This window comes from Cavia porcellus, unplaced genomic scaffold, assembly GCF_034190915.1.
Source record: "Cavia porcellus strain 051 isolate PalLab524CR breed Dunkin Hartley unplaced genomic scaffold, mCavPor4.1 scaffold_16, whole genome shotgun sequence".
In the NCBI taxonomy this organism is placed as follows: Eukaryota; Metazoa; Chordata; class Mammalia; order Rodentia; family Caviidae; genus Cavia; species Cavia porcellus.
In genome coordinates, this window is record NW_026947499.1 from 10,495,473 (window position 1) to 10,510,837 (window position 15,365).

General features: G+C 52.2%; 1 protein-coding gene across 3 annotated transcripts in view; it reads left to right on the top strand.

Annotated features, from left to right (window-relative positions):
- Window positions 1–15,365, top strand: part of Rph3a (rabphilin 3A) — an 88,074-nt gene that overhangs the window by 34,199 nt on the left and 38,510 nt on the right. For 2 of the 3 annotated variants that reach the window (XM_063225675.1, XM_003462951.5), the window contains 2 exons: window positions 1,754–1,765; window positions 9,355–9,501. In XM_063225675.1, the coding sequence (XP_063081745.1) occupies window positions 1,754–1,765; window positions 9,355–9,501 (159 nt within the window). The remainder of the gene's footprint in view (window positions 1–1,753; window positions 1,766–9,354; window positions 9,502–15,365) is intronic. The other variant, XM_063225676.1, reaches the window with a different exon arrangement.

Below are 15,365 nucleotides of genomic sequence, written 5' to 3' on the forward strand. Positions count from 1 at the left end.
TTTAACCATTCTAGTGTGCGCACGGTTGTATTTCATTATGCTCTATAATTTGCATTTCCTTCATGATTAATGGTGTGGAACATCTTATATAACCTTACCATTAATCACACTTCTTTGTTGAAGTATCTGCTCAAATCTGTTATCCATTTTAAAAATCAGGTCATTTATCTTCTTGTAATTCTTACATGTTTTTCTAATGTTCCAGATAAAAGTCGTTAAATAAACATTTCTCAAATACTGTCTCCCAGCCTACTGCCTGCATTTTGCATTGCATAACAGGGACTTGGGAAGAGGAAATGGTTTGTGTTTTGATGACTATTTTGTTTGTTTTGAAAAGGAGCAAAGCCTTAGAAAATTCCTCTCCTTTCTAGCAAGCCCTGCACTGGGTTTAGGAGGGTTTGATTTAATTTTCTAGCATGTTTGTATACTGGGGAAGGACCTTTTACCCACCCTTCTTGTGTCTGGGACTTTTACCTTAAACTTTCTCCAGCCCTGAGAGTTTTGGCATTTAGGAGACACAGCTGAAGCCTGCTGGTTTCCTTGTACACAGGAAACTTCTAGTTTCCAAAGCTCTCCCCATGATGTCTTCTTGGATCCAAACTGAATTTGCAGATGATATTCTGCCTGCCAAAAAGCATGTCTCTGTAAGATAAACAGTTGCCTGGAGGGTGGATGGGGTACGCTATTTATTTTATTTAAGAAATGTCAGTTAATTAAAATCTCATCCATCAAAATTTACTTTAGTTGATATAAAGCCAAACAATTTGCCTTACAATTAAATTAGAACTGTTCAGCCTGGACGCGGTGTCATTAGAGTGCTCCTGGGTTCCCACGAACATCTTGGCATTCCAAGCACATCCTTGACTGCTACTGTGTTTTCTCCAGATAGTAAAATTATTTTTCAATAAATGCCGGCGGGTGAATTACAGCCCTCACACATACTATCCGCTCGGTTGCAGCGTGATGTTCTCATGCAGGCCGTGCTCACACCTTTCTCCAGTAAACTGAGGAGCCCAGTTAATGAACTGCCAGCCAGCCAGAGACACTTGAATGTCTTCCCCTGCATTCTCCTCCAGCCTAATGATTATATCTGAAGCCAACAGGATGGGATCTGAGAGGGACCCAGGCACCTGCCTCTGGCTCGCTTAGGGCAGGGGCTTGGCTCTCTATGCTGGGGGTTCACGGGGAGCCATGCTGCTCTCCACACACTGATGCTTCTCTCAGCTATCAAGTCTGCAAGCCAGAGAGGCCAGAGATGGGAGGCAGACACTGAGGCACAAAGGAAGGATGGTCTGCCTATGGCCTCACCCTGGGGAATGGAGATACGGGTCCCTTTCTGGGACAGAAAGACTTGCTTCCCAGCCTGGCCCGTGGTGCAGTCTACCATTCAGGGCTCCTGGACCTACTCCTGTGCCTGCACTCCATGCACGCATTCAGCCTTTGAAATAACAAAAACCACGAGGTCAGTCCTTACCTGCATATCACAACCGTTATTCAGACACACGAGTGCTCAGTCCATTAATAGTTTGAACTGGTTGGTCTGCTAACTCGTGAACGTGGGTTTTATAACCTGCCTGGACGCAGCCCTGTCCTAGATGTATTGATATGAGACAATGATTGAAGAAAAACTGAGTTAGATCCTCGTAATTCGAACCGCGTGGCAGTTGAATCCATCAGGCGTTGGTATGGTGACAAGATTTCTCGCCTAACGTTATTCATTTTTTTTTTCTCTCCTTGCTTTGCCTTCCTGCAGCGATAAAGAACAGTGAGTATTTTGTAATGCTTTCATTTGTCTCCATGCCGAATTCCATCTTTTCGTCTTCAAGATAGCTCGCCCCTAAAGAGAGACTGTGGAAGACGAGTACTTTTTATACGTCGTTTTAAAAAATCGAGTCACTAAACAAAAAGAAACTGAGAACATTTATCTGAGGAAAACAAATTGCATGAAATCCTCTTAAATAGAAACAAACTTGATAAAAGGGAGTCAAAATATTCCTGAGAGGAGCTCTCAGATAATTCTCGGTGGCAGTCTGTGGAAGGCAGCAAGGTTACTGATCACTTTCTGCCTATTTCTGTAGCATTTGGCAGGAAACACGGTCCTTAGAGAAGGAAAATGTTAGCAACAGCCGCTGCTATTATTCACCGAGGCTGAGGCAAACAGTGCAGAGCTCGTGGGCTGTTCTGGGCTGGATCGTCCTCTGCACCTCCTTGGAAGCTACCCTGATTTCCTAGGGAAATGCCTTTGGCACATGAATCCCTTCTTTTGTGCTTTAATTGGATTCATTTCCTAAACATGCACAGCAGATTGTATCAGTTAGCTATTGCTGTGTAACAAGTCACCTAAAAACAATAACTTATCTAGCATTCCCTATTGGTATTGGTATTCCCAGGGTTATCCAATAAATGATTAGACAGGATGCAAAGCAGCCCATCTTGAGTTGCATGCACAAAGTTAGAAACTGTGGAAAGACACTGTTCTCCTCCCCATAATCAGACTCTAGGACGCTGCCAGTGAGGCTATAGACTCTGTCCTCCCTCCCTACCCCCACCAATGAGCCCTGTATGTTTGATAAAATGTGTGTGATCACCTAGCTTTGTAAACTGTAAATCACAATCCTGCTTGCCTTAGCCTCTGCAGGGAGAGACCGGAGTAGTCTCACCCTTAGAACCCTCTGCAAACCGGCCCAGGTCAGCCAGGGAATTCTCCCTGCTCGGTACCTCAGTGTCTGCATCTGCAAACTCTTCGGAGCCTTTGAGCCCTTTGCAGTCTCTGTGACTGGCTGGTCGGTGTCGGCCAGGCTCAATCTGCTTTTGACGTAGTTGTGAATCACTTGTTAGGACCTGTCAGGGAGAGAGGCTGAGGCCTAAGAGATGACAAAGTGCTGTGCCCAGGGGAGGCTCAGTGGTCTCAGACTCTCGGAGACCTCCTGATGCTGAAGGCTGGGGTGGCACGTGTATCACCCCCTTCCTGTCTCCACGGCCTCTTCCCCTCATGGCTGCACTCCTGTCTTCCCCTGATTCCCTCCTTTATTCTCCCTCCAGCCCCTCAAAAAATATTTACCAAGCGCTTCTGAAATACTAAGCACTGTGCTCAGCAGCCAGAGACACAGAGGGAGCCTAAGCACGAGTGGGGCCTACAGGGGTCCACAGACAGCCAGCCTCTATCAAATACGCTGCTGCGACATGAGAGGAGCTGTAATTATGGGGGTGCATGGAAGTCACCTGGCCTGGACTTTGGGTTGCCATGGGAGAGCTTCCTGAAAGCCATGCTGTGCAGGTGAAGAGCTTCGCAGGGGACAGGAGTTCCGGGTGGCCAACCACACGCCTGCAAAGCCCGGATGTGCGTGAGAGGGAGGGAGAGCATGTCAGAGTTCAGAGGAGCCGGACAGGGAGCAATCGGGCTGAAAGTTGCCAGGATGTCCCTCCACCTTCTGGTTCTGGCCTCGTGAGGGAGGGCAGGGAGGACCCCAGCGTCCCTTCTGCACCCCTAAATCTGGCCTTTGCATTTCACCCGGTCAGACCTCTGCCTCAGCCAGCCATGTGGAGACTTTTGGTGGTGCGGCCACCCTCCTTCCCTTCACTGTCACTCTCTGAGCTGTGCAGAGGCCTCCTGCCCACACCTGGCCTCCTGGGGGAGGGAGGGAGGAAGAAGAAAGGACAGGAAAAGGATTAATTTTCTGCACACTGGAAAGCTTCAGAGCCTTCGTGCCCTGACAGCCCTTCCATCATCCCACGCCTTTGGGGAGCTCTAATTTATTAATAGAGACATCTGGTGGGCATTTATCACGTGACGACTCTGTGCGTGACGTGAAGAATCAAGGTAGGAGGCAGGAAGGAGGGGACAGGCTGTCCTTTGCAGGATTTTAGGGACAGACATCTGGAGTCCTTTGGTCCGGGGGCATCTGATGCCCGTTTCGGTGGCAGGGAGTCTCCGGAGCTCTTAGTATGTACCCAGGCCAGTGCTCCAGGTGGCCGATGGAAGGCTGGTGTCTCAGCAGCTCTTCTCAGTCCCCTTCCCTCTCACGCACATCACACACCTGGAAAATGAGTACGTAATTGCAGTGATCTTGAGCCTCTGGCTGGCAGGGAAGTTTTCCTTCCAGTAATATTTTATTCAAAAGCTAAATATTTTTAAAAAGATCAAAGTAGAGTTGGATAAAGACCTTGTGTGGCTGAGCATTAAAAATATCATGATGAACTTCATACAGCTGTGATTTAAAGTAACACCCATCAGTAAAATAAGTGTAGAGTCTAAAAAGCTTCCTGTTCCTTTTTTTTTCTTGCTAGAACAGATATTGTATCAGTTAGCTATGGCTGTGTAACAAGTCACCTTAAAGCAATACCTTATCTAGCATTCCCTATTGGTATTCCCAGGGTTATTCCCAACTTTTCATTATTTTCACCAAAGAATAAAGCCATAAAAATTCCTATCACTTAGAGTCAAGCTAGGTTGCCCAGAAATTTCAATTCATCAGTCTCCATCTCCTCCTCCATCTCCATCTCTGTCTCCCTCTCCCTCTCCCTCTCCTTCTTAGGTATATGAATTTTGTACCAATTGATAGGCAATTGAATTTGGGAACTTCTCTCACTAAGGCATTGAGGGTGTCTTCAGAAGTCCGAAGTTTTCTAACTTTAAAATGTCCAGCACTAGCCAAAGACCATGCTGCACCTTGTTCTGTGGGCCCCTCCCACCTGCTAATCAGCGAGTCTTCTCCTGGTCCTTATTAAAAGGTTCACTTAGTTTGCTCCCACTCAGAGCCTGCTATGTGTGTCAGGTCACTTCCCCCAATTGTCACTATGACCAGCACTGAAGACACGCTTTTATGCCCAGATGTTGAAGGAACAGGACAAGGGATGAAGATACACAAGCCAGCCTCTTCGGAGCACTTGCTGGTCACCTTGCACACCTGTCCTGACAAGTTGTCTGTGACACCTTTGACACATGAGCAAACCAAGGCTCAGAAGTGTTAAGTAAATTGTGCCACAAGTGACACCCCAGGCAGGACAGAGCCAGGAGAGAGGTCTAGGCTGTGTGGCCCCAAAGCCTACTCCCTGGGAGCCCTTGCTTAGGACACAGCATCTTCATAGGGACCGAGGGACCAGGTCCTGAAGGCTGTCATTGTCAGTGGCCCCCGGGCTGTGAAGTGGAAGGTTCCCCAGCCAGCAGGCAGCTACTGACCATTCATCAGGAGAATTTCCACACTCTCTGGGCGTTGGAGTTGGTCTGATTCCTCAAGTGTCCCCGAAACCCCAGCACAGGGTAGATCTTTCGCTCATGGGTTTGAGGCCACTCCTCACTGCAAGTTTGGGGCATCTTACAGATTAGGAGAATGGCCGGACGAGGCCACCAGAAGAGGTCCTCACCATGTGCTGTGGACCAAGTGTGCACTTTCCCATTGATGCCCGCTCGAAGCCCTGCCCATCCGCCTAACACACCGGGATCGAGCTCCCAGGGGTGGCAAACCCAGGTGCCAGGCACTGATTCTCCAAGTCAAAGAGGCTCAGGTTGGCACACAGTAGGTCTTCCGGGAATTTTCTGGATGGGATACAATCCTCCAAGCAACTTGTCCCAGGGAAGCCACACTTTGGTGCTTGATTTTTAATAGGATCCTACCAAACACTGGACTCTGCTCTAAGGACCCAGGGCTGGCATCCTGTGCCCTGAGGCGCAGGCAAGGCAGTCACTGTCACAAGGAAGGACTCTGTAAGCCACCACAACAACTACACTGCCCAGCCCTGGGCACCCAGACAGGCCCTTTCTGTCCCCAGAGCAAAGGCTTTGGTTTGAAAAGCTGATCTCATCTCCCTCTGTTTGCTTTTGGAATTAAAACATGAAAATTCACAGAAGGCTTGCGGGCTCCCACTGAGACCGATCCAGACATTTCCAAACACTGGATGAGCTGTTTGTCAACTGCGTGTTCTGGGGCGGGGGGTGGGGGGAGGATTGGGGAGCTGATGGCAGCCTCAGCCGCCTTCTGCTCCTGCAGCCTTGCAGATGGCACGGTTACTCGGAGAGGGGCCTTGGGGACACCCATCCTTGCTTATGTCTCTGGAGCTCTGAGCATCTGGCAGGTGAAGTCCCCTGTGCACATGGAGCCAAGGTAGTTGGGTCACGGCTGACCATGACCGTGACTGTGACCAGACTGGGAGCTGCTGCAGGAACCTGACCTTGAAGGGTCTCTGCTGGGCCCAGCCTGGAACCCTCCTGGCCCACTGTGGCCACTGCCCTCCTCTGTTAGCTCTCAAGAAAGAGGCGAAGCTTTGAGATGGCAGGACCAGGCCCACCACGGTGAATCACCCTTCTGCACAGACCACTGGCCCAGGGGTGGCTGATGTGGGTTCCAGCTCGCTGCTTTGGGGAGGGCAAGCAGCCGTTGTTATGCGGGAACTCACTGTAACCTTTAAAAATAATGGGGGAAGGATCAGGGTGAGGGGTGCTGGTGCAATGGGGAAGGAGTGAGGCCTCCATAATGCGGAGCATCCAAGCCAAGGGGCTGGGACGGAATGGGCAGACTTGAAGGTAACCCCCATGAGCCCCTCCAGCTGGAGTCCACGTCCTGTTCCATCCCTTCCCCTCGAATGTCGGCGGGACCTGGGACTTGCTTCTGACCTCCAGAATACCGTGAAGGGCGTGGTACTCTGTCACGCCTGTTATTATTTTGTGTAAGACTGTCACAAACTGAGCCACCTCCTTGAGAATGTGACAGAGGAAGTGACCACCTCTCTGGAGAAGTCCTGATGGTCAGGGATTACAAGGCTGGGTTGGTCTCGTAGTGACCATGACAAAAAGCGAGGTGCTCCATCCCGGAGCTGCCAGCAGATGGAATTTGACCGAAGCTGTGCTACGCCTCAAGCAGACGTCCAGGCTGACGCTGGCCTGGTAGGGCCGGGAGCCCATTAGACGGAGGTCTTAAGAATCCGTAATGCAGAGACGCACCTGAAGGCTGACCCTGCCACCACAGCCTCATGGCTACCATCTCCACCCTCAGGTGGCGAGTTCCCAGTTTGCAGGCTGCAAACAGTGACCCGGGGAAAGGGTCCAGAGGCCATGGTGGGTGCTCCTGTATCTCTTGCAAGCCACTCAGGGTCATGTCCAGTGTATGCAGTGAGCCACCAGGACCAGCCCCGATTCAGCCTGGGCATGCACAGGGAGGATGTGGGTGGCAGGAGGCAGGGATCTCTGGGGACACCTGCAGGTTGGCTGTCACCTGATCTTACACTTTTCAGGGTGCTCTCTGCTCCACAACTCTGGCGAGACCCTCCTCTGTGATCCCCTCCCTCCTCACCCTCGTTCAGCCCATCTTCCAGGTCTTGGCAGGGCTGGACGGAGCTGTGTGGGGCCGGAAGCTTGTGGCTTTAGGAGCCCTCAAGAGCACGGACAAAAATCTCTGACTTTTGCCCAGTCTCCTAACTGTATGACGATCACTGGGGGTGCCGCAGGGCCCAGGAAGGAATCTGTGCAAACAATGACTAAGGTTTCCCGGTCCCCAGCTCGCGGCCAACCCCTTCGCCTTCTCGGGCAGCTGAGGTCCCTAAGCTGACTACCTTCTGTTTCCTGTGTCCCTGTTGGCCACAAAGGACTGGTCTTACGTGCTCGCTCTCACGTACTGATCTGAATGCCAAACTCACCCCAGAGATAACGGGGTCCCTGGGGTCCCAGAGTCTACGCTCCAGTGGGGGAAGAGGGGTCTTAAACAAGAAAACAGAAGGACACCTTCATCTAGAGACAAGTGACGTGGACAGATGGAGCTAGAGCCATGGCAGGTCCCGGACAGCCTCCCGCCAGGCGGACATCTGGGAAGTGGGGAGTTCCTGGCTGAGGGGCGGCAAGTGCCAAGGCCCTAGGGAAAACCAGAGGCCAGTGTGGATGGAGCACAGTGACCAGGGCCAAGCAGGGGACATTGGCAGAGAGGCAGGGAAAGGACAGAGTGTGTGGGCCTTTACACATGGGCTACAGGATGGAGCTTTACTTTTATTAGGGTATAAAAGCCACAGTAACCATTTTTAGGAGTCCAGGGTCAGGGGCTGGCTCAGTGGTATGATGTCTAGATGGTGCACAGCATGTGAGAGGCTCTGGGTTTGATCTCCAGCATGCATACACACACACACACACACACACACACACACACACACACATTAGCTCTAGTTAGTGGCATCTGAGACATTCACAATCTCAAGCAGCTCAGTGCTGGACTTTATCCTAAATCAGTCAGTTGTCACCAGAGGTTTCAAGTGTGGCTGGAGGTTTCAAGTGTCACCTGGAGGCCCCTATGCTGGGGTCTCAGCTGTTTCCACCTGTCTGTTTTCGGCCACACCCACTGCCCCAAGACTTGCGAGGCTTTCCTAGAGCAAACCAGTGGAGGGAAGAGGACAGAGGGTGGCGATGAGATTTTAATTTCTAACTCCGGGGGTCAAAGCCAATTTCATGCCCGCTTTGTGATCAGAGGCGGGGATGTGACCAGTGCTGGTGGCTGGTGGGACACTTGCTCCTGAGCTTTGGAGGAAGAGATTTTCCCCCGGATAAGGAAGAGAGCTCAGGTGGTGCTCAGCCCTGGGTCCCCTGAGCTGTTGCATGTCAGCGGGGACCATGGTGCTAGAGGAGGGAACCCGGGTTACCCATAGGCCTCAGCACCAGCTCTGTTCCCAGCAGCCTCTATTCCTCTGGGCCATCTAATCCCTCCTGCCTCGGCCTCCTCCCTCAGGAAACAGGAGCCCTGCCAGGGCCTGCCTTGCAGGGATGACAACAGGGTTCAAGGAGGTGACATGGGCGCCGAGGTGGCACCATAGCAATGTTTATTTTTTAGAAACAAGAGCAGAGGGTAGAACCTGAAATGGCCAGGAGGCTTTGAAGCCAGGAACCTTGACATTTATGTGAAGTCAAGAGATTTATATAAACCTGGTTGGCGATTAGTTTAAATATATTTTTTTTTAATTCTAGCATCTTTGTGCCAGGTAAGCACTGGGGTCATCCTGGGACCCAGGGCTTCAGGTCACTTAGAAGAATTGTAACCCCTCCAGCTATGGAAGTCTCCTCCTTTGGAATTTCCCAGGTTTCATGCGCCTCCTCCAAATGCTGTTTGTGGAGTGCCCACCATGTAGATTACCAAGCACTTGATAAAAATCAATCCAATGGGCACTGGATGTGATGGTGCACCCCTATAATCCCAGCACTCAGGAGGCTGAGGCAGGAGGATCGTCATGAGGTCAAGGCCAGCTGGGGTCCCATAATGAGTTCAAGGCCAGTCTGAGCTACAAAATGTGATCTTGTCTAATAATAAAAATAATAATAATAAAGTAAGACATAATCTCATCGGTTTTCTGTCCAACCTCACACCTTCCCAAATTGCCTTTCAGGCTCCAGGCAGGCTGGTCTGTCCACCCCAGTGGACAGACAGACAGACAGAGGAAGCAGGAGGAGCTGACGGACGAGGAGAAGGAAATCATCAACAGGGTGATCGCTCGGGCTGAGAAAATGGAGGAGATGGAGCAGGAGCGCATTGGGTGAGGCGCATTGGGTGAGGCTGAGGCTTCTGTCCCTGAAAGGGGGCCGGAGAGGCCAGGGCCGGCTGTGGGGCGGGGTGCGGGGCGGGCTGCCGGCTGGCCGACTTGGGTGTTGTCTTTTGAGACCTTCTGTGATCAGGCAGGACAGTTCTGTCACCAGACAGACCTGGAGTCCTTGCTGCGGGAGGTGGGGAGAGTGGACTGGGCCGCTGAGGCCGAGGGTGCAGGCTGCAGGCGGGGGAGGACCTGAGATGGGGACTCACCTGACGCATTCTGACACTTTAGTGGTGAGGACACAGCGAGGGGACATGGACAGAGGCGGGTGGGGACATGGCAGTGCAGGACTGGGGGACTGGGCCTCCAGGGTCACAGAGGAGAACAGAGGTGTCCAGGGCCAGGGAAGGGGACGCTTAACGGGCATGGGCTGTGGGTGGGCAGGTCTCTAGCTCTCCAGCTCAGCAGGAGAGCTGCGGTCCACAGCAATTTGTCAAATGTTTGAAAATGAAAGTAGAGGGGATTTTGGATGCTCCTGGAGATAGGGCGATGTGACTCTGACCTGATTATTACACAGGGTGCGCATGTACTGAAATGTCAGGCTGTAGCTGCGTGTGCCAGTGCACATCTATAATCCTAGCACTCTGGGAGGCTGAGGCAGGAGGATTCCTAGATCAAACCCAACCCGGGAAACTTAGTGACTTAGAAAGATCCTATCTCCAAGTAATTTTTTTTTTAAAAAAAGTAGCTTAGTGTGAGGGACCTGGGTTCAATCCCCAGTACTGCAAAAATACTGTACCCCACAAATATATACAGCTATGTGTTAAGGGATAGGAGGGAGATAGCGAGAAATGTGGCGTCAATTATGCAAGAGAACTGAGAGCTGGGTCCTTGGGTTCTGTGGGAGGCAGCAGTGTGGAGTGAGGCCTCTGAGCCTGGACTGGGGGCCGGACTTCCAGTCCACTGCCCATGTGGCCTTGGTGGAACCTGGGCTTGTGGCTTCACTTCTCTGATGTCACGTGTTCTTGCCAGGTCTCAGGCCCAGGCTCAGGGACCTTCTGTGATAAATGAACGCCCTGAAGGGGAGGAGGTGGGGTTTGGGAGAAGGACCCTGAATGCGTGGGTGGGAGACAGCCAGGCTCACGGGGGACAGGTGTGATGTGTTGGGGAGACAAGATCAGGGATTGGGGAAGGTGCTGGGAGCCAGGGGGGTGTGAGGGGGGCTGGAGGACGTGTGGGTGGACATCCGGGTGGGGGTGGCCAGGGGAAGGGGGCTCTAGGATGGCTGGGAAGTGGCTACTCCAATGCAGAAAGGCCACAGAGTGGTCCCCCAGACCCAGCTTCCAGTGAGTAACAGGGGGATCAACCCCACCCAGGCCCTTGTGCCAGGAGCAGCCACTGCTGACTGTTTGCAAGGATTCACTGCTGGGTGCGCTGACCTCACGGCTGCCACACGCCGGCTGGGGACAGGCAGGCCCAGATGGAGAGAGGCCATCCACAAAGGACAGGCTCCTCCTCAGCCTCGCCTGCCCCTCAGGTGGCCGGACAGTTCCGGGAGGGAGGTGGAAGGGTCTTGCTGTGGGCTTGGGTTTTTATGTCATATCGCAGTGCTGGGGATTGAAGCCAGCGCCTCACATTGCTAGGCAAGCATTGTACGGCTCAGGGACGCCCCCAAGTGAGGCAGGTTCTCACTAAATGGCTTGAACTTGTGATCCTCCTGCCTCAGCATCCCAAGTAGCCTGGATTATAGGCACAACACACCACCACACTCAGCTTTTTTTGGTTTTTCTAAAAGATATCTCAGAGGGGTATCTGCAGAGAGAGAAAGAGAGAGAGAGAGATAGAGAAAGAGAGAGAGAGAGAGAAAGAGAGAGAGAATTTGCATGTCACATAGCAGCGGCCTTATCCTGAGACAAGGAAAGACCGGATGTTAATGTAAATGCCAGAAGCGAGCACTGCATTCACCTCAAGCCTCCTCCTGCCCTGCACCCTCCCCATCTGTCACATTTTGTACCTTCCCTGTTACCTTGGCTATCACACGCCACCCACCCTGATAGCAAGACTCTTGAAGGCAGGGATTTTGCCTGTTCTGTTCACTGTAGTCAAAGCCTGGTGCCGAGTACATGAACAGCAAAATAGTTGTTGAGTGAATGAGTGATGTTAGCTGCTGAGGCTGCTGCCCAGTTTCTGTCCACATCGATTGCGGCCAAGTGGCTGGGAGTAGAATCGTGTCCAGGGTCCTGAGAAAGTACTCTGATTAGCTGACTTCTGCAGGGAGTTCTCCAGTCAGCCACGGCCAGGGGTATCAGATCAGGTCTTGCACATATGGTCTCAGGGACACGCTCAAAGTAAAATTAAGAGGATCCCAGGGGACCGAGTGGACCCCAGCTTGAACATTCTAGAATGGGGTAGACAGGGCCCCTGCCAGTCCCCCGTGGCTGACATATTCACCCCTAACTTGGTGGTGTGGCAGCAGAGCAAGTCTCCCCAAATCAGAGAGACCTAGTTCAAACCCCACCCCTGCCACTTCCTCCCAGGTGACTTGAAGTAGGCCACTTTACCTCCCTGGCCTCAGTCTCCTCATCTGCAAACCGGGGCTACCTGCTTCTTTACATTTTTGATCCACGAGGTGCCTCTTGCAGGTTTAATCAGGGATGGTGACTAAAGATGGCTTTTACAGGGGAGGAGCAGGCTTGCTCTTGACACTGGCCAATGCTCTGGTCTACAGGCGAGCCCGAGACTCCGGCTTGGCAAGCCCCAGCGTCCTCGCAGCCCCTGGCTTCCCCTGAAGGAGCTTTGCCAGGTTTCCAGGGAAGCAGGGCCAAATCCGAGCTGACAGCATGTGTTCTGCTGAGATGGTGCATTTTTTCCGCCTGGCTTCCCGGCGCGGGAGGGCATTCTGGTCCCGGAAGAGTCCTTGCTGGCAGCGTCGCCAGAGGCAAACCCGATGCTATTTGTGGCTCTGAGCTCCGGCCGGCCCTCACAGTACTCCTGTTCCACCCACGCTTCCCTGCGAGGGGATCAGAGCAGAGTCTGCTAAAGCCGGGTGCAGGCTCAGACAGGCAGCAATCCTGATGGTGGGGTGCCGGCCAGGGCTGCCACTATAGGACCGGAGGCTCTCGGCTAGCAAGATTTTGGGGGTCTCCGTTCCCCCTACTCATCAGATGAGTCAGTGTGGTTCTCAGGATCCTCGATGGGCTGCAGGTGGGGACCCCACGCTGTGTTGCTGGCTGTGTCTCCAGAGCAAACGAGCTGCCAGAACTGTAGGAGCATCGTGGCCCCTATGCAGGTGCCCGCTCAGCCACGCTGAGTTTCCTCTTACCTGAGCACAGGCCATCTGGGAGGGCAGAGAAATCACTGAGGAGCAGGATAGTGACCATCACCATGGAAACCACTCACAGAGCGCTTCCCATGTGCCAAACCCTGCATTTTAAAGCTTTATTTGAATTAATTCATTGCTCTCCACCCTATCAGACAGGTGCTGCTGCCGTCTCCACTTTGCAGGTGAGGAACCAGAGGCTGAGGGAGCCTAGGGCACTCGCTGAAGGTCAGCGAGGAGCACGGCATCCACCCTGGCCTTGCTGACTCTTAAACTTGCTTGTCATGATGAGGTCTTTCCTCAAAATTCCCAAAACCTACAGCAGGGGTCCCCAATCGCTGGTTCAGGGACAGCCACTCCCCCTTTGTGTGCCCCAGGACCTATGTGAACTTTGCAGGCAGAGGGTCTAGGTTGTGCTGTCCTTTGAATCATCCTGAGACCCTCTGCTTCCAGCCCCCATCCATAGAAAAATTGTCTTCCATGAAACCAGTGTCAAAAAAAGCTGGGGAGCACTGCTCTGCAGAACCTGACATGTGGAACACTCAGGTATGCAGGGGACACTGGAGTCTGAGGCTGGAACTTCCTTGTACTGGCCCTGTGGCCCCCTCCAGCTCCTCCTGACCCATGGATGCCTCCCAGTGCCGCCAGATTGGCTTAAAGTTCTAGGAGAGAAGGATCCCTAGGCCTCCCAAGGGCAGTTTTGCTACATTCAGGCTGGGTAAATCTAAGCATTGCTCAGCCTCAGCCCTCAACCCAGCCCTGCTGCTGTCTTTGGCATCCTGGGAGGCAAACACGATGGCCAAGAGAAAGACCTATTAGCTAGCCCCATTATGTCCCCACTTCCTTCTTCAAGCTTGAAGGGGAACCTCAGGGTTTATTCTGTGGGCCTGACCATAACCAACTTTCTGTGTTAGATGGAACACATTGTGAGCAAAAATTAGGAAACAAAACCCAGCCAGGTTGTCTCAGTCATCTACTGCTGTGTAACAAAACACCCACAACATCGTGATTTAAAGCAATAACGTATCATATTTTTTCATGATTTGATTGGCTGAGAATTCAGGCAGGGCTCTGCTGGGCAGGTTTTCTGCTCCGTAGGATGTTGGCTGAGGATGTTGGCTGAGGTTGCCGTCTTACCTGCATGCAGCTGGTGGCTGGACTCTGTGTGACCCCTCTCTCTCCATGTGGCCCTCTGTCTACATGAACCTTTGTTACCCAGCATTGGAAACCCAGGAGGCAGGGGAAGAAATTGCCACATCTCTTAATGGCTGTTTTTGGAACTGGCAGGACATCTTCTCCACCACTTTCTACAGGGGACTGAGAAATAGATCCCACTCCCTTAAAGAGTGTGTGGAGGCAGAGAAGCCTTCCTGACAGCTGTGTTTGTAGGCATTACCATGTTACACAAAAGGGGAGAATTTAATATTAGGGTTCAGAGATACCTCGGGACCCAAGGGCAGGAACATTGCCTAGCCTCACCAAAGATCTGCTTCTTATTCTGTGCTATATCTCTCCAGTTCTGCTTTGCTTTGCTTTGGTGCTCCTAGGGCTTGAACCCAGGGCCTCACGTGTACTAGCCAAGTGTTCCACCATGAGTTATATCCTTGGTCTTTAAGATTTTTTTAAATTTTGAGACAGGACTCACTGAGTTGCCCAAGATGACATTAAATCTGCAGTCCTATCTCAGCCTCCCAAGTAGCTGGATGACAGGTGGGCCCCACTGTTCCTGGCTCTCCTCAGTTTGTATGCCTCTTAGTTCTGATTCCAAATTCCCAGGGCAGGAACTCTGATTGGCCTGCTACCCACCGGGTGTCTGCCTCTCATCCAATCAGATGTCGCCAAAGGCAAACAGGGCTGCTGGGGCTTCTGCTGAGCCCCAGTGGGCCGTGGTGAGCAGGAAAGACACATACTCTATTGTCTACATTCTGTTTCTTTCTATCCGGAGTCTTGCACAGACATTCACTCACGTATCCTGCCTGCAAAGGAACTGACAGCTGGGTGCAATCTATCAGAGGTCAGCTTCCCTAAACAGATGGGCCCAAAAAAGTAATTAGGGTTTGTCATTAACCTTGGCGGCCAGACACAGCCAGGAGGAGGGGAGTCGGAGAGTCTCGGGGAGACCTGTCGTTGGCAGACGCTGTCGTCGGAACTTGTGTCACCTCCGCACCTGGTCCCAACACCTCCCAGTCTTTCTGGTAAAATTTTCCCAAAGTCTGGACAGAGAGGGAAGGCCGTAACAACGCTGGAAACTTGTGACCTCTGCTGAGGCAAGCGTCTTCCCAGTGGTTTGGCAAGGAACGCCTTCCTGCCTCTGAACCCGGAGCTGTAGCCATGTGTGGGTGCAGCGCAGACACTTGGGGGCCTCCCAGCATCACAGATGCATGGATGCTCTGCCCATGTGCAGTTTGCAGAGGAAACAGTCATAGATCTCTTCAAGTTCGGGGACTCTGGGTCATCATCCCTCTGTGCTAAGAACTACTGGGGACCATCTCGGTTTCCCCAAGGTCTAGACCAGAACTTTCCAGCATCCGTCTCACCTTACTGCCTTGTG